Here is a 19507-nt window from a genome sequence, read left to right as displayed (position 1 = left end):
TCTCTGTGCATGCATGAGTGTCAGCATACACATGTGTTTCTAGGTTCTCATGTGTGCACGTGCATATGAACTCTATGTGCATATATGCATATATATGCATGCAGGCTTATGTGTGCATGCATGTAGTCCACACCTGTAGAATTTTATCTGAAAACTCTCACTGGGGTAATCCTAGAGTGGCCTCCCTTGGTTGGCAGTGTCTCAGACATCACCTGTTGGTGTGAGGTATTATAGGAATTATCCCTATGTATGTGAAGAGTCATACCAATTTAAGCAGAAAGAGGAGCAGACAGTGGCCAAGGGCTTCCTGTCTCCTGTAGGACCCAGACTGGGTCTGTCTCTGTAGCTGGGACTCATGCTGGTGGTGTTGGAGGTCTGGAGGACAAGGATCGGGTGCTCTTGGCACCTCCAGCTGCATGGGCAGGCACAGCATGTTCTAGAGAGAACCCTGCACTTAGACAACACTCACTTCAAATTTTCATTTCTTCTTCCATTTGAACATTGTGTTTCTACAGACCGGCCTCCCACCAGCAAGGTCTCTCAGCAGCCTCCGGTGCCCCCGCAGAGACCAATGGCCGCCCTCCCTCCGCTGCCAACAGGCCGGAATCACTCGGTAAGTCTCCTCCTTTTCTTTCAGGCCACTTTGGGTCCACAGCAATTATTTCTTTAGCAGAGAGGAAAGGGACTAAGCTTCTTTACCTGGTTCTAAATTTGTAAGAAACGGGGAAATGTGTACCCACAAGCTCCACTCAGCGGTTCGATTTTGTGGTGTTATATAAGCAGTTTCTATTCATGTCATAATGTTTGTTGCCGTTTTTGGCAGCATAAACAATAAGAACTGCGTGTTTAATGAGAGATTCCTCTTTCAATATTCATCTATCTAACTGTGGGAGAACTAAGTCTGGTCCTGGTGTTGCCTAGGTTCTCAATCTAAAGTGCCCTCCTGCAAGCAGCATTGCGCCACCTGCTGGCCAGATCTCAAATTTCATGGATGAATACCTTCAGACGAAATTTCCAACGCAGTGAAGCCAGGGAGAAACAGTGGTAGCAGGCCCCCTTTTCTTGCCTTTTCGGCGTTCAGCCCAGCTCCTACGGAACTCACACAAAACTAAAGAAGTCAGCATCTGGCAATGTGCTCTTTCTGCTAGTGGCCAGGGCACCTTAAAAACTGTGGCAAATGCCAAAATGTCAGGACCAGAAGGGAAGATTAGGGTGAGAGGAGGGCCCTGGCAAATACAGAAAACCTCCTTCTCATAAATGGCCCCCTTGTGCTGGCATAGCACCTTTGCAAAGGGGCTTCGTGGAGTCCCATGAGTCTACACAGGCATTTTGTTTTTGAAGTCTGGAGACTTTCACCTCCACCACTAGGAGGCAGAATTTGTCCATCACGTTGACAGGTATTGATTGGGCAGCCACTGCACGCCAGTGTTCTCCATGCCAGGGGAAGAGCATGAACAGCACAGAATGTCCTAACTTTCATGACGTTTTGATGCTAAACAAGTAAATAGATATAGAAATGATTTGGAAATATAGTTAGGCAGAAGACCCGGTAACGCGACCGAGGGTACCAAACGGATACTCAGCTGGTACAGGACAAGCCAGTCGTGTGGAAAGCAGAGAGAACACCCCAGGCAGAGGAGGCACAGCCATAGAGGACGTGTTCAAGAGCATGGATGTGAGAGCTGTAAGGAGATCCTTATGTAGGGACCCTGAGAGCATCCAAGAAGAACATATACATTCCTTGGAGAGGCAGGCAGGAGCATCGCATGCAGGACTTCACATGGGGCTTGGGTTTCACTTCTGATGTGACTAGAGCCCCTGGAGGGCTTGTAAGGAGCTTTTGCTTGGTCCTCTGCTGTGCAGAAAGCACTTTTCATGAGAGTGAGGGAGCTCAGAAAGGTGACAGAGGGGATGGCGAGCTGCCGGGGAGACCCGGAGATGGAGAAGAGGGTGCAGATCCAGACAGATTTAAGGAGACAATGCCACAAAGTCCTGCGGAGGTATAGATGGAAAAGCTTCGAAATATTTGGATTTTTTTTTAATTTCATGCAGCCACTATCACCATCCCATCCCAACCACGAAGAAACTAGCAGAAGTCGAAACCACAAACCAGCGAAGTGTAAGCATAGGGTTGCCTTCTGCCCGCCAGCCCACCTACCCCATCCCCAACCAGTATAGATTTCTTCTTTTAACTGACCTCAACCTTTTCCACCCCAGTGCCTGCTCCGTCAATAGACAGAAGCACAAAACCTCCCCTCGACCGCTCACTGGCGCCTCTTGACCGAGAGCCCTTCACACTAGGTTGGTATTTCTCATATTTTATGCATAATGGCCATGGCTATGTTTATAGCTCACTAAGTGCACCTTTTTATATGCACTGTCTCATTTTACTACGTACTGTTGGGAGAAGCATCCTCGTTTTATGGAGAAAGAAACCGAGGCACAAAGCAGTAACTTTCCAGAAGCACCTAACTACCAAATGATGAAGATAGAGACCTAAACCCAGATCCCCTGCTCTTAGTCCCTGGGCTGTGCCTGCTCCACCAAGACTGTGAAGCATCAGCTGTTTGGGCTGCTGCTTCTTAGTATGCTGAAGCCGGGAGGTGGTGACTTGCTTAGAGCACAGTCTCACCATAAGGAAGATGTTCTCTTAGGAGAAAATGTTTCCTAAAATTCTAAGTACCATTTGGGTGTCAGAGTTGCCCTTTGCTGTGGATGTGTGTAGTTGATTAAACACTATGGACTTTTCTCATGATTCAAACTGCCACGATTCTAGCTACCCTTAAAGTTATTTTTTAAGTCAACTCTAAAATTTAGCTATAATTTATTGAACACCTAGTAAGTGGCAAGCTCTTTATATCCTTAGGCCAAGTCAGTGAAGGGGGTTACTATCAGCCCCTCCTCTGAGATGATGAAACAAGTTCAGACAGATTGAATGAGGGGTTCAGTTTGCGTAGGTGGGTTGAGATTTGAACCCATGTCTTTCTGACTTTGAAGTACGTGCTCTTTTACATCCTATTGCATGACATTGAGGACCTAGGCTTTGAACCTGCTAAAGACTAGGTGGACCTGGTCAATAAGCACCTAAACTGAGTAGATAATAGAATCCAGATCTCAGCTCCATCCTTCCTCCTCTCCAGTGGTACCCTGAACAAGGCCTTTGCCTCAGTATTCTCCTCTGCTGGCCAAATGACTTTGAAATCTTGGATTGGAAGCTGCAGCTTGCTGTTGTTTCCCGGATGCACATGCTAACTGTGCTGAGTCATGCAAAGCTGTGTTATCCATTGAGTTTAGAGCTCACCGTAGAGAGCTGTACACGTTATATAAAAAGGAGCCAAGTGATAGTGGTGCATGCCTTTAATCCCAGCACTCAGGAGGCCAAGGCAGAAGCAGGTGGATCTCTCTGAGTTCAAGGCCAGCCTGGCCTACAGAGGGAGTTCCAGGACAGCCATGGCTGTTAAAAAGAGAAACCCTGTCTCAAACAACAACAGTAACAACAACAGCAGCAAAAGTAGATAGACTTGACTTGGACTCTAACCATTTCCTGATAATACATGCTTGACCTTTGAACTGCATCCTTGTCCATGATGCTGCAGAGGAACTAATGCTTAGACTTTGGCCATAAAATTCCCAACATGAAAAGAGCATATACACATCAGAAGATTGCTGTTTGGTTTTTTTGCTTCTGATGAATCGAATACTTTTTTAAAAATGAAAATCTACTTGGTCAAAGACTGTTAATTTACTTTGGGGGTACCTATTTAAAGAAGATGTTCAATCCCAAACTCTATGTACTAAACTTCTTTTGTGCCACGAGTATGTTCTTCCCTTGGCCAGTGAGTTATTAAAAGTAGACAATCTTCTTAGACCTTCCTGGGTCTACTGTGAACTCAGACCTTACGGAATGCTGTGGAAATGTGATTCAGGTGGACAGCATCAGCATGAGCCTTGGGGTGCTAAGCATGCGAGGGTGGAAACGACAGAGGAACTAGCCAGCGTTTGTCAGTGCTCACCCATCCTGTCCCTGACCTTGCATATAAGTTACCATCTGACCCTCATGGCAAAACTACACTGACTTCACAGCCATAGAAACTGAGGTCCATCATGCTCAGGTACTTTCAGGCCTGCTTCCAGATTACTAGAACCTCATTAGTAAGGTTTTCATCACATAGAAAACAGAATGCCCACCTAACCCACAGGATCTCAGATACAATAAATAACCTAAGTTGTTTTGAATAACTTGGCACTAAAGAGTTCTCAGCTATAAATACTTGGGCTCAATGTCATCTGGTCTCAAAGAAATAAAAAAAAAATGAGCAAAGAAAAATCATGCACACTGCCGCTACCACCATGACCATCCCCCACAAAGACAACCATCACTGTGAGCACCAATACCACCATGACCACCACTATCACTATCACTGTTGCTGCTGCTGCCACCACCACCACATGACCACCATCATCACCAATCAAATGTTTTCTGGCACACCAGGACAATCTCCTAAATTCCCAAGTTAATTTTTTCCAGAAACCAAATGGTGTTCTTTACATAATGCCAAGTGTACCACAGGAGTTGGAGGGAATTGAAGCCAATGAAGGAAAAATAGAATCCCAAGAATTCACCCACCATTTGATGCTCAGGTATACTAAGTCACACCACTGAGCAGCAGCACAGACGCCCCCACTCCCCACATCCCATTAGCATGTACTCAGCTGTGTGACTTGGACAAGCTCAGCAGTGTTTTTAAGCCAAGAAGATCAGGTGCTCTGCAAAAGAGCCTTCCAAATCTGGAGCCCAGGCTTGAAGCCAGTCTTCCCCGGAGACCCAGACATGGTGTTCATCAGAATTTGCTTCTCGAGCTCACACTTGTACCAAATTGAATGTTCTGGTCTCTCTTGTTTCCAGGAAAGAAACCAGCATTTTCTGACAAGGTAAGCTGTTTTCCTGGTTGGTTTGTGGTTTTACTTTTTGCGTGGTTTTTGGTTTGCTTTTTGTCTTATCTTTATTCTTTGGAATGTGCTGGACCCTCACCTGTGTTCTCTAATGTCTTGCAGCCCTCAGCTCCCGTGGGAAGGTAAGCCTCTATTGTGTTCTAGCCCCAGAGTTTCCCTGTAGGTCTCTGCCTAGTTAAGGTGGTTTCTCTACAAATAAATCCTTTCTCTGCACACTCAGCAGGACTCACGGGGAGCATATACCCAAGATACAAAAGCCTCCTCTGCCACCAGCCATGGACAGACACGAAAGGAATGAAAGACCTGCACCCCTGATAGCGAAGAAGCCACCGGTTCCCAAGTAATTGTCCCGCAATGCTTGCAGTGGGCCCTTGAGCTCCCAGCACTTGGGTAGGAGGGCGGGGACTCCTGTCCTCGCTGGTTAGATGATCAGTACTCAGGTCTGTGAAGAGAATGGAGTCTGGATGAGGCATGGGGAGAAGCGCTGGGTGGGGGTACAGGGTGGCTGCTGGGGGAGACCCTGCTGAAGCAACGCCCTTTTTTGTTGGGTTTCCCCACCTTGCTGGACTGAAGCCTGAACAGCACAAAGAAGCTGTATTTGTTTATGTCATTAGGGATTGGAGAACAAGGACTGGAGGCAGGGGTTAGACCAGTGTTAGCTTCTTTCTTACTGCTCAACCACAGGAGACTGAGTTCTGCTCTGGCAGCTTTGCCTCTGCTATAATAAAATCATGTATGGTCTATTTACCAAGTGACACACGACCAGCCAGGCTACTTGGGGAGGCAGTGAAGTTCATTATCTCATCTGCCTATCAAGATTCATAACCGTGGCCTTGGCTTGGCTATGGCGAGGATTCAATCAAGAATAGGGCAAGGGTGCACCAAGGAAATCCTCTGCCATCGACTTCCATAACATTTTAATGCATTACTTAACCAAATCAAAATACAAAAAATATCATAATTGCCAAAATATGAAAATGTCCAATTACACGGGAAGTACTGAGGGGTGCCAGAGAAGCTTGTGACAGTAGCTAGTCAACAAATTCTTCTTCTCTTCCCGCTTCTTTTCCAGGAAGCACAGACACCTCTGCAGCCCTTAGACAGCTATTGCCAAAGCTGTTGGGTTGGCTTGTTCATCTTGCCAATGGCACCAAGCCCCTTGTGGAAAAGCCCAGAGCAGGGGCCTTTGCCAACAGCTTCCTTACTACCCAAAGGGTGGACCCTGTGGTTGCTGGTTTAAAACTTCAGCAAAGAAGAATATCACTGAAAATGTTTTTATTTGCTTGGAAAAACATCTACTCAGTGAAATTTAATAGCTAGGAAAAGCTGACTAAACATATATATGTGTATAATTATGTAATTATTTGCCACAGTAGCTCTGCAGAACAAAAGTTTGCCTAGCTCAGCTTGCATTGACAACAGAGCAGCCAGTGGCCAAGCTTCCCTTCTCTCCCTCTCCCCAGCATTTCTGCTGGCATTTGCAACTTCCCCTTTGGCCACGGCTCAGTGGGTTTTATTTCTTCCTATGCAATTTACTGACATTATATTCTGGGGCTGGTTCTTTGAAACTCTTGACGCTCACTTCTGTGCTCTAAATCATTTCAGGCATGGACGGGGACCAGACAGAAGGGAGAACGTAAGTGTGAAATGTCATTTAATAAATACTTGGCACAGGGGCAACCAGTGTAGGGTCTGGGGAGGTGGGCCTCCATCTTTCCTGCCCCCATCTGAAGTCAAGTAACGAGAGCAAGACCTCCATTGAATCTGTTAAATGCCAGTTTCTGCATCTTTACTTAGAGCTCATCAGGCCGAACTGCCTAGCTCCTCTCCCTCTGAGAGGCCCTTAGTGGCTGACTTCTTGCAGTCTCATTCTCAAGGGGATTAGCAAGGAGATTGAAGGGCAGGAATGGAGGAGAGGGTCAGGAAGATGCTGCAGAGTACAAGTCTCACACAAACGTTTCCAAGCCTGCCTCTTCTCCTTTGAAAACCTCCACAGCTCACAAAAGGGGGGCTTAGTGTTGATAGATGTTACTTGATAAAAAGCTAATAATCTCTATTATTTTTCCCATACAGGATGAAGATGATGGTATGTCTGGAGATCTTTTTTACAACCTATCCTCATTTCTTAAAACCTTTATTCTCTCATTTTTTTCTGATCAGTTATTTAAACAGAATTATTGAGTATGGAACCATACATGTCCGTTTAACACAGACAGACATACACCAATTACTTTACCTCACAACCAGAGTAAAATGGAACCACTTGGTTGATTTACCAAGAAAAACTTAGGTTCACATGTTTAGAGCACCTAACTGCACAGAAAATTGCATATATGTCTTGGAAGAAAATTTTCTAACATTTATACCCTCTTACATACGTGGGTACAGAATCAGTAACTGTGGATAAACAAAATATCATGTGCTTTTAGCTTGCAAAAGACAAAATAAAAATTGTAAATTATCTCTGCAATTCACAAGTTTCCCACTAACAATTCTCTCCTAAGTAAGCCATTCAAAATTAAATTAAAAAATTCACTATAGAGAGCAACAGCAATTTTAAGTGCATTCTAAGGTGATGAACTATCTAGAAAAATATGAGGTAGGTTATCTTCCTACCATTTGCTAATTACATCTTTTGGATTTTTGTCTCCCCATATGCACTGGTTTGGGGCTTGTGTTTAGTATAAGTTGGGGAGGTACTCTGAATGTCCCCAGATTTGAATTCCGACTAAATATATTGTGAATTCTGACTATATATATATATATTTTTTTTTTCTTCTTCCCCCACAGTGCATCAAAGACCTTTGCCCCAGCCATCACTACCTCCTATGAGCTCCAACACATTCCCTTCGAGATCTGCCAAGCCCAACCCCAAGCACACATTCCCGTTGTCTCACATGCCCGGGGCCTTCTCAGAAAGGTTAGTGGCTGTCACCAGTTCTAACAAAGCATCATGTCTGGGGGCTTGTGTTCTAGCTTCATGTCTGCAGCTATGACAAATACCTGCCGAGAAGCAGTGTACAGGATAAAGGGTTTCTTCTACAATCTTAGGTTCTAGATGCACATTTCAGGAAAGCTGAGGCAGGGACTCGAGTAGCTAGTCACATCATAGTCACAGTCCAGAGCACAGAGAATTGAATGTACCCATGTTCCCTGCTGGCACACTTTTCTGCTGGCTGACTTCATTCATTTATATACAGCTCAAGTCCTAACCCATGAAATGGTGTACCTACCATGGGCTGGATCCTCCTACCCCAAGGAACCATCAAGACAATTCCCCACAGATCCACCCACAGGCCAATGTGATCCAGATAATTCCTCAGTTGAGACTGGCCTCCCCGGAGTTAACAGTTACAACTAGCAAACACAGTGTAGCCTTGTGGCCAGGTAGCTTGAGGAGAGAGATGAGCCATTGGGCAGAACTGTCTTTGCTTAGAAGCGAAATGAGCTTGGTGAGCAACCTGAAAGCTCAGCTGTCCTCGGAGTTTCTGAGCTTGGGAGGAGTGGGTGTTTGGCTTGTCTCATAACTCTTCAAAGGCTGACAGAAAATGGCGGGTGATGTCACTTGCTTATTTCAAACAAACAAACATTAAGAAACCCAGATAACTGAAGTTCTTGGATGGGGAAACAGAGACGGCCTTGCCCATGACAGAGGCCAAGCACCCATGCTCGGGAGCTGTCCTCAAAAGCATTGTTCCTCTAAAACTAGAATTTCTCAGTCATAATAAGACCATCCGGAAACAGAGGCAAGGCCAGGAGAACCAGGGAAGACCCAGACCATCCCTGCCTGGGAAAGCCAATGGGCTGCCTCACGCTGCTCACCAGGGCTTCTGGCATGCTAACCCACCAACGCTTTAGTATTCAAAAAAAGCCCAGCGTCTCTCCCTACATACTGTGGAAAACCGACCACCAACACAAGCCTGTCCACTTGCCAACTCTCTAGGAAAATAAGAATTTATTTTCTTAAAGTCTTCCCTTTGCACTGGGGTCTTTGTGCCTTCAATTCTTTCCGTTCATTTCTCCAGCTGGCTTCCTCTACGGCCATGTCCCAATGTGTGCATTATCTCACACACAGCTCTAGCCCTATCTTTTTTCTTGAAAACTGCCAATAAGAAGATCAGGTGTGCAGAGTATTACTATCAAATAATATTACTATTTGGGCCAATGGCTGGTGCTAGTGCTTAGCATAGGGAGATCAGATAGCATCCAGGGCCTCCACAGATTTGCTTCTCCATCCTGGCCTTGCAAACATCTCTCTGATGCAGCAGCACCCAGCCCTTTTTTCCCCCTGGACCCACCCTCTCTCTGCAGACCATCCTGGGGATTTACTGTTCACATGCACTCCAATTAGTGTAAAGACCCAAACCACAGCCCCATTTTAAAAGGGCCTTTTAAATTTGGTTTACAAGCTTGATTTTTATTATTGTTTGCCTTTGACTTCGTCCATCTTGGGATACAGTAAAGTATGTCAACTATATTTCCCTCTTTGCCCATCTTCTATGATGCCACGGAGGTGTGGTGGGCAGCAATAAACAAAGCAAGAAGCATCTACAGTCTGGCTTCTTCTTATTTTTTTTTTTTTTTTTTGATTTTTCTAGACAGGGTTTCTCCGTAGCTTTTTGGTTCCTGTCCTGGAACTAGCTCTTGTAGACCAGGCTGGCCTCGAACTCACAGAGATCTGCCTGCCTCTGCCTCCCGAGTGCTGTGATTAAAGGCATGTGCCACCACTGCCCCGCTACCGTCTGGCTTCTTAACCCAGCTCCCCAGTCAGGTCCCATCACTCCACTCAGCTTAGAGCTTGTTCTTTTTCTGTCTCTACAGTAACGTTGGCTTCCAGCAGAGTGCCTCCCTGCCACCATACTTCTCTCAAGGTTTGTATGTGATTACGATCTCTGCCAACTATATGTTTATAGTCTAATGTGACTCAAAGCCTTTAGGCAAAGGCTGTTTCCTAAAGGAATATGACTTCTTCATTTAACACTTAATTCAATGTCTGCAGGTACCAAAGGCTGTGGAATGAGACACTACATAAAATCATACACACACACACACACACACACACACACACACACCACTGGCACCACCAGCATCAGCACCAGCACCAGCACCAGCAGCAGTAACAGTCCAGCCTTTATCCCTCATCTTCCCATTCAGAGCTATGTTCCTGATGGTTTGATAGAGAGTTTAGAGCAGTGCTTAGCTTCTTTGTCTTAGCGATGAATCTGCTCTCAGGTTGTGAATTTGGAAGCATATTCAAACTACAGATTATAAGAACCGAGCCCCGGAGATTCTGAATCAAACCAGATATGGCGGCTAAAATGTGTAATCTCCACTCGTGGGAGGGGATTAAGAGTTTAAGTCAAGAAAAAACAGTTTAAGACCATCTTATGCCAAAGAGCATGTTCACAGCCTGTCTGGGCTACATGAGATCATGCCTCCTAAAAACAACAAAAGTTTCTGAGTCAGTAGAAGAGACCAGAGACTTTCCTTTTCTAATTATGCTGTTGTGAGTGTTCTCGATGTTCACCGTGTATATAGATACCTGAGAATCATGTTCAAGAGGACCTAATTCAGGAGGGCTGGGCATCATCTGGGCTAAAACGAGACTACATTGTAGCAAGTTCCCAGGGGACATTGATGCTATTGGGTCATGTTCTAGCAAAGGCCTATGAGACAGGACTGCACTGGGATGATTTTAAAGCAAGTGAGCAGTTTATGGTGGCCTCTGGTCTAACAGTTCTACAGCTTGGGGAACTGCAAAATCAAAACCAACAGAAAAAACGCAGCGAACACTGGCTCTAAAGTAACACCATTCTCAAGGCCTTCCCTTTCTCTCTGTGTAGACACTGAGAACATGATTATCTCTTCACTGCTGCCAATGTGCAGGGTGTTGCTGAAGTACTCCTTGTGTGCCGTGATGGCAGGCATCTACGAAAGGCCTGCTTTTTGCATGTCCTTGCTGAGGAACACATTCAGACAATGTGATTTTAGGAATCGGCCCACATTATATTGTTTGCATGTTTAGTGATTCACTGAACAGTCAGGGTCTTCTCTCAAAGTTTCACCAGCATGGTATGGAACATGGCCCAAAGAACCCTCAGTGTTGGAAAGAGGTAGAAATTATTTTTCCAACCTCAAATTTTTTTTAATTTTTAATTTTTAAATTTTTAAATTAATTAATTAACTAAAAATTAATTTCTTTTACATTCTGGGGGCAGTTTACCTTTCCCCCTTTTCCCAGCCCCTCCCCCACCCTCTCCCTCTGTTCCCACCTCTCAATCCACTCCTCCTCCATTTCTGTTTAGAAAAGGACGTGTCTCCCAAATGACTATCAACAAACATGGTTATCAAGTTACAGAGAGACTGAGCACCTCCCGTGTATTAAGGCTGGGCAAGGTGACCCAGTACGAGGAGTAGGGTCCCAAAAACCAGTAAAAGAGTTGGAGACAACCCCTGCTCCCACTGTTAGGAGTCCCACAAGAAAGCTAACCTACACAGCTGTAACATATATGCGGAAGGCCTAGACCAGTTCCATGCAGGCTCCCTCCAACCTCATGTTCTTGACAAATGAATGCCCCTACTGTCACGGTGCATCTGGGATGGATGCACTATGAGATGAGAAACAATGACCAACAGTAAATTAATTTTCACAATATTTCACCTTTAAAGGTCCCAGCAATAGACCACCTCTCAGAAATGAAGGCAGAAACTTACCCTTGCCAGTTCCAAACAGGCCGCAACCTCCATCTCCTGAGGAAGAGGAGGTAATACAGCTGTTTCTACTTCTGTTTGCCTTTCTCCCTAGCAAAGGGACCTTAAGAAACTCTCATCAGCTGCTCTGCTCTATTTGTGTCTTCGGTTAGAGTTTTGTTTATTGCCATTTCATTAAGAGGGCAGCTGTGTAGCTCAGTGCTCAAACCCTTACACCGTGTAAAGCCTTGCCCTGAATCCACAGCTCCGCACACAATGAACCAAAAACTACGGGGAAGATGCAGATGAAAAGAAATGTTTTCTTTAGTGTTCTCTCACAGACTTTGAGGGGCATTAATAAATGAGAAAAACAATCCCATTTTTTCATGTTTCTTGGTTTATAGCCTCGAATGACTAAGTTTCTTAGTTGCTCCATTAAGAGAGGTTTTTCATTAAGTATGTTACTACTATATAATAAGCTGGAGAAGTTCGTCTATCTTTGTCTTTCCAGATGAAAGGTTCCATTATATAAGGGAGGCTCCTACATAGCTGCTTTTGCAGCCAGTGGCAAGATAAAGAAGCAAATTGCACAAAATGTCTTCCGTGTAGTCCCATCTAAGTGATTCAAGTCAAGAAAACAAATGTTTCAAAACCCAGAGAACTGAGGTGGTGATTTATGGGAAATATTAGCTTTTTCCCTTTTCGTTTCTTTTCACTTTGCTTATGTAACTACAGAACTTACAGTGCTTTTAAATTTCTTATTTGCAGACTCCATTAGATGAAGAGTGGTATGTCTCTTATATTACCCGGGCAGAGGCAGAATCTGCTCTCAGGAAGATAAACCAGGTATCACTCTACAGTTTATATTTATGCACTTATAAATATTAGTGGAGGATGAGAAAGGGCATTGATATGCTTTGGGACTCAAGTATGAGCTGGCTGCTGCTCCTGCTGCTGTTCCTTTTAGAGCCATTAGTGCTGCCATCCTCCCTGCTAGCTTCCGTAGATTGCTTCCTCCAAGCCATTACTAAACATGGGTTGGCAAATATTAAGCAGTTTCATTAGTGAATGTGTCTCTTGTTGGTCCAAAGAATCGTGCAGCATTTCAGACATCTTGTTAATTCATCTTCCTAACACTCACATTCAAATTCCTGAGAAAGGCCTATCTAAGTTGAAGGCTTATCTGCAAAGTCTCCTAGAAATTTCTAGGTAGTCTTAATGTTATAAAGTTTTGCTCATGTCCAGTGCTGACTCTTAACCCTGAGTCTCCTGGTCAGAGATGGGAGAACAACAGCCCTGCATCTTTCACACTGTTAAGGCTACAGCAACCATCTTCAGTCTCAGCAGCAGATTTGATCATCTGGGGGGGGGGGTTAAAATCTGAGTTTCTGAATTTTGGGGCGATAGTGGGAGTACAGGATGGGCTGAGGGAGTCTTCAGACTCCCCAGGTTACCGAATTTCAGGCCAAATCTGTGACTCATTGGTCCAGAGGGAAGTTTCTTTACCAGATATGTTTTGACTGGTTCAATTAACTATGAACAAAAGGAACAAAGGCTTCATTATTGCATATTGATGGCTCTTTAAAACCCATTCTAATTAAGTACATAGAGGAGGGAGTGATTTACATTGCTCTTACTAATTAGCTCTATTTCAATATTAGATCTTTGTCATGCTTTATTACATTGCAGTAATTCTTGTATGAAAATTACAGAACAAATCACATTTTACAAAGTGTTGGGGAAAAGGGTAACAAGAACATAGAAAGTCCACATTCACTTGTGTTCAGGTGTGAAATGGGTAAGAGGTAAATACAGTGTGTGGGGTAAGGGGGGGATGCATTTCACAGGCAAACAGTGTGTTCTGAGTGAGAACATGGAAAGGCAGTTTAGAGAATTAACAGAAGTGAGCAGTATACAGTAAGTGAGCCACCTTATTTCTTACGGCTCTTCACTCACCTGATTGTTTCCATTGCTAAAAAAAAAATTATATACCAAGAATCTTCAAAATCTTGGCGGTGGTGGTGCACACTTTTAATCCCAGCACTCAGGAGGCAGAGGCAGGTGGATCTCTATGAGTTCAATGCCAACCTGGTCTGCAGAGCGAGTTTCAGGACAGCCATGGCTACACAGAAAAACCCTATCTGGAAGAACCAAAACAACAACAAAAAGCTTCAAAGATATTAACTTGGAAACTTTAGGTACAAGTTCAGCTGTCTCCCATAATAATCAAAAGATCCAAGTGACCTGGGGTCCAGCTGTGAGAACTCAATGTCAATTGACAAGTGCCAGCTTTGCGGGCCCCTAGAGGCTTGCCTTTTCCAGGCAACAAAAGGACTATTCTTTAACAACAAGCATCTATTCTTCTAGGATGGTACTTTTCTGGTAAGAGATAGTTCTAAGAAGACAGTAAACAATCCATATGTCCTCATGGTGTTGTACAAAGACAAAGTTTACAACATTCAGATCCGTTACCAGGAGGAAAGTCAAGTGTACTTGTTGGGGACTGGACTCCGAGGAAAAGAGGTAAGGGCTCCATGCTTTCTTTCCCCCAACCCCATGCTGTATAGCAACCATGCAGTGAAATCACATGTTGTATTGCAACCATGCAGCGAATCACATTCTATATAGCAACCATGCAGCTAAATCACATGCTGTATAGCGACCATGCAGCTAAATCACATGCTGTAGAGCGACCATGCAGTGAAATCACATGCTGTAGAGCAACCATGCAGCGAATCACATGCTATATAGCAACCATGCAGTGAAATCACATGCTATATGGCAACTATGCAATTAAATCACATGCTGTATAGCAGCTATTCAATTAAATCATGTGTTGTATATCAGTGATGCTGTTAAAGAACTTTAGTAAGGCCACCCACTCACTGAAGGAGAAAAGACAAACACTACAAGTGACTTATTCCACTAGATGGGTCTTTCTTGTATTTTCATTTTAAATAGTCCAACATCATAGGTTTAACCTGCTTGTGATGCTTGGGACTAAACCTGGGGTCTTATGCACATCAGTCATGTGCTAACACCAAGCTCTATCACTGGTCCTGTAGTGTAACTTTTGAAATTAAAAAATACATTTAGGAAGTGTCAACAGCAGGAAGTATCATCTATTTTGACTTCTTTTTGATGTAATTTCAATGTAAGATTATGCTTATACTTATAAAACATTATTTAAAATGCCCTCAAAGGGGCTGGAGAGATGACTCAGAAATTGAGTACTTGCTACTCTTGCAGAGGACTGGGACTCTATTCCCAGGATCCACATTGGGTGATTCACAACCTCCTGCAACTCCAGTTCCAGGGACTCTCATGCCCTCTTCTGGCCTTCATGGGCACCTACATGCACATGGTATACATACAGACAAGCATGTACACACATATACAGAGTAATAATAAAAATTTTAATTTGAAATCCCATATAAGAAAGCAGAGAACCCTAGAATTATGCTACAGTAATTATTGCGAGACTTGGGGCATTTCTTGCTAAACTGAGACATTTGGCTCTGTGAAGATGGCCATATTACCAAAGAAATTATCCTGTTTGACCAGGACAATTTGGTGTGAGAATAATCATTAGGTTGCTTTTGAGGAAGAAACCAACAAATGTAACATCCTAAGACTTGCTTTTTTATGTTACACTAAGAAAACCATCTGATCAAGACATTAACAGAATTAGAACAATTCACTAATAATTTTAAATACTTTAAAACAGTGACAGTGCTAAGCAGAAAGAACACAATTTTGGTCAAACATTTGGGTCACCTGTTCTTTGTTGATGGAACTACATACTCTTCCCAGAGGCAGAGTGTCACCTCCCAAGATTTCTCTGATTTGAAAACACATTTCCTCAGAGGGAGGAAAAACTGTACAATCCAGTTTAGATACAGCTTGGACTCTGGTCGCATCTAGAGGGCTGGGTGGGTCTAGACTGTCTGCACTGGGTGGTCTAGGTTACGGTTATTGATTCCTCATACGGGAGTGTGGAGGAGAGAGGTGAGAAATGGTTACACCATGCTAAAGCTTCACTTCTAGAAATGACCCCCATCTGACCTCCTAGTTCTTTACACCTCCTAAAAGTGTGGGTTGTGGCAATGTGGGGATACAGAAACCCAAGCAGAAACAAAAAATCAGAGACCAATACCAAGCCATGGGTATCATGACGAAAATATTTAGGGTAAATTAGCCCCTGCAGAAGTTAAAGGTTTCCTTAAACAACAACAATAACAAAACCAAAACAACCAAACTTCTATTTTTGTGTGTGTCATGGCACATGTGTGGAGTTCAGAGGACAACTTGTAGGCTTAAGTTCTCTCTTCCCTGTGTGTGGGTCCTGGGGATTGACCTCAGTTCCTTAGGCCTCTAACCACTCAGTCATCTTGCTGGCCCAACCTAACGTTGCTATCTCTTACTTAAAATTTGTTGACTCTCAATAAAGTAATCTCTAAAATACTTGACAAATTTTATTTTTCCCACAAATTTTCTAAACTCTGAATCGAAAAACAAAGAAAACGACAGTTATGAAATGTGTACTGTCCATTCTGATGTTAACTCATGTTCCCATTTGACTTTTCCAGGACTTTCTCTCTGTATCAGCTATTATTGACTACTTCAGGAAAATGCCACTGTTGCTCATTGATGGGAAAAACAGAGGCTCCAGATACCAGTGCACACTGACGTACGCAGCAGGGTACCCATAACAAGTCAGCCCAGCGGGTCAGCCTTTGTGGCTCCGTCCTCAATGCGGGAAGATCAAGCAACCTTAGGAAATGGTTGAACACTTAGGACCAAAGCAAGTCTCTCAGTGCGGGCACAGTGTTTTGCCCTTCCTTTAAAACTTGTTTGAAGGTTGCGGAATATCCCATAATTTATTTATTTTCTTCCATGTCTGCGAAGTATAGAAGTACTCAGGTCCACATATGAGTGGGTTTGCATACTTCATCTCAAGACCTGAGATTCTGAACAATCCATCCCAAAATACTGTACTTTCCATACTACAGAAATAATGTGGGGCAAGTTTAAGAAGCACTGAAATGGATCATTTTAGCTATCACACATTTTATAACAGAAACTTTATCATTCTGAGGCAATTTGTTTTTTACACAACTTAAAACAATTAAAATTAATTTTCGGAGCAGCAATAACTTAAGAGGCTTCAAAAACATAACCCCATCCTTTCTTATTTGGTTTTGCAGGGGGTGTTTTTATGTATTTTTCATTTTTGAGATAAATGCATGTTGGGATAACCTCCTGGGATTAAAGTTATCTTTTGCTTTACTCTTTTAGATCCTTAAAACAACTTTATTGTTTAGTCCATGCTGTTATATTTTGGTTTAAAAGTAAATATAAGCTACAAATCCTCTAAGAAGGAAACAGTTTTAGAATCAGTGATGCAATTTTGCTGTCAAACACACTGGGGTTTATGATTTTTCTTTAATCCCCCATGTCTATATCCACAGCGTACCCCCTCCATGCCCATCTTGAAAAGCATTTTCTAGTACTGAAGATCTTCTGGGAAGATGGTGCACACACACACTCCAGCCCACCTCCCCACTAGATACTCCTTTTATTAGTTGGCTTTCATTTAGAAAGCTTGTCATTTGCTCAGTATGGTCTGTGGGCCTGCGGTGCATACAGGACACTCAAGTGAGAATGTATGGAAAACATCTGTGCAGCTCATGGTGCACAGGCAAAAGGAAAGGAATACCTGGTAATTTCCCTCACGGAATGCACCTACTGACCTAACACCATCCCACTGGGCTTGTCCTCCTGTGGTCAGTCCCATCACTACCCACTGTTGTCCTGGTATGTGGATCAAGCCTCTAACACAAGGGCCTTTGAGGATTATCTATCCACACCTCAGCTGTGCTTTTCTGCCCTCAAAACAAGAAGTGTGCGGTGACTCCTGTCTTGTCCTTCTCAGATTGGATTATAAACCTTTCAAAGCATCTCAACTTTCCTTCAGTTTATAAACCACACATAATGAGACATACAGTTGGGTTTCAGGTTTCTGTTGCCTTATCATTTGTGACTGTATGATGGTGTGGGAGTGATGCCTGTTAAGACAAACTGTATGTCAATGTGAATTTTGGTTACCCTAGGCTAGCAACAGGTGATATAAAAGTCTTAGTCAGTCATGTGACCACCAGGATACCCAACAGTATTTTACAGTATTATATGTTGCAAGTAGTTTTTTTTCCTCTTTTGGTGGTGGTGGAGAGCTTGTGAAAATTCAATAAATTAAAAACATATATTCAGTATTTTAAGACAAATTAGAGTTTGTGTTAGGTGACTTTGCTCAGCTGCAAGCGGCTAACGTACATGATGTAAGCATGTTTAAGACAGGCTAGGCTGAGCTCTGATGTTCAATAGGTATTGTCAGTAAATGAATTTTCAGTTCATAGTGTTTCCCCTTGTCACTATACGTTTTATCAAGACATCAGTGTACAATGAGAATTTGTAGTGTTGTTCATGTTTAGTAAGCCAGAACCTAGTATTCACCGAACACTGACATGCCTTGTTCTTCCAATCTCATTCCTTTGGGACTCTCAGCATCACTTTGTGACTTTTATTGAGAATGTTTTGATTTCTCTGATCTACAAAATTTTCAGTTAGAAAAGAATACTATATACTTTTATTTTCATGAGTTGAAAACAAAAAAGTTACTTTTTTTTTATTTTTAGAAAGGACCTTAAAAGTCACTAGGTTAATACAGCAGACACACTAAGATAAGTAGGTAGAATGTGGAGATGCTTAACAAATGACAATAATGTTCTACAAAACCTCATCCTTACAAACCCAGAGCTCTCAATTTAGGACCCAGAACTTGGAGATGCTGAAGCTGAAAACGCTGTGTTAATTTCCTCAGTAGGATGCCCAGCAGGGATTTATAACATCTATACTGTGTAAAGCACTGAGCTAGGTCCTGGGGAGAGAGCAGCAGGACACTGCAGGTATTTTTATCTCTGAAGGTGATGAAGTTGAAGGACATGGTAGATCTCAAAGCATCTACTGGTAGCTCCAATGGCTAAATTTGTCAACCTAATTTTAGAATCAGGTAAGGCTGTGTCTGTGAAGATGCTTCCAGAGAGGTTCAACTGAGGGAAGACCCTAAATGTGGGCTGAGTGCCCAGAGCAAACTATCCATCTCTTTGTGCTTCATGATGGCGGATGCAATGTAACCAGTTGCCTCACAGCCCACCACTTCCTCTCCCTGCCACCATCAACCATATTCTCTCAAAGTATAAGCCCAAACCAACCTTCTTCCTTTAAGCTGCTTGTTTACAGGTGTTTGCTCACAGAAACAAGGAAAGTAGCAGTGGATGACATGAGAGAAAACATATTTGAATTTCTTAGGGTAAGGGGGCAAAAATGAACCCGTGGATAAGGTGTTCACTTCTACTCCTATGACTGCAATCATGGGATTCTCATGTTTTCAGGATGAGCACATGCTTTCTTTGGGTTCTTTCAATTCTACTCTTCTGCCAGCCTTGCCTGTCTGAGCCATGGGCCTTATGATCCCAGCTGGATCTATCACCACTGCTCAGCTCTCTGCTTATGGGTTCACATCTTAACAAAAGTTAGGCCATTCAGGGTTCCTCTCTGTTCTTTTTATCCACGCCCCACAAAGGCAAGGTTGTCTGCTGCTGCGCTACCACCATCTTCTACCCAGCACATGGAAGAAGCCTGTCCACACCAGAGAACAAGGCCAGCACATCAAACACAGACAGCTCAGTTTCCAGTATCAGGCTTCCAGCATTAGTGTAAGCAGTTTCCCTTTGAGACATTAAAATAAAACAAAAACAAAAAAGATCAGTTTTCAAGAAGATGATAGGCTTATTTATAATTTATA

General features: G+C 43.3%; 1 protein-coding gene across 1 annotated transcript in view; it reads left to right on the top strand.

Moving 5' to 3' along the window:
* Lcp2 (lymphocyte cytosolic protein 2) overlaps positions 1–16932 on the top strand; it is a 42343-nt gene extending 25411 nt beyond the window's left edge. Inside the window, exons 8-21 of the mRNA XM_050138689.1 lie at positions 516–613; positions 2053–2119; positions 2218–2301; positions 4907–4932; positions 5056–5075; positions 5177–5293; positions 6559–6589; positions 7027–7039; positions 7744–7873; positions 9775–9824; positions 11623–11717; positions 12412–12489; positions 14011–14166; positions 16233–16932. Coding sequence (XP_049994646.1) covers positions 516–613; positions 2053–2119; positions 2218–2301; positions 4907–4932; positions 5056–5075; positions 5177–5293; positions 6559–6589; positions 7027–7039; positions 7744–7873; positions 9775–9824; positions 11623–11717; positions 12412–12489; positions 14011–14166; positions 16233–16355 — 1088 coding nt within the window. The 3' untranslated portion in view covers positions 16356–16932. The remainder of the gene's footprint in view (positions 1–515; positions 614–2052; positions 2120–2217; positions 2302–4906; positions 4933–5055; positions 5076–5176; positions 5294–6558; positions 6590–7026; positions 7040–7743; positions 7874–9774; positions 9825–11622; positions 11718–12411; positions 12490–14010; positions 14167–16232) is intronic.
* The last annotated feature ends 2575 nt before the right edge of the window (positions 16933–19507 follow it).

Source organism: Alexandromys fortis, unplaced genomic scaffold, assembly GCF_014885135.2.
Source record: "Alexandromys fortis isolate MF-2015 unplaced genomic scaffold, M_Fortis_MF-2015_v1.1 scaffold_11, whole genome shotgun sequence".
Classification (NCBI taxonomy): domain Eukaryota; kingdom Metazoa; phylum Chordata; class Mammalia; order Rodentia; family Cricetidae; genus Alexandromys; species Alexandromys fortis.
This window is presented reverse-complemented; position numbering and strand designations above follow the sequence as displayed.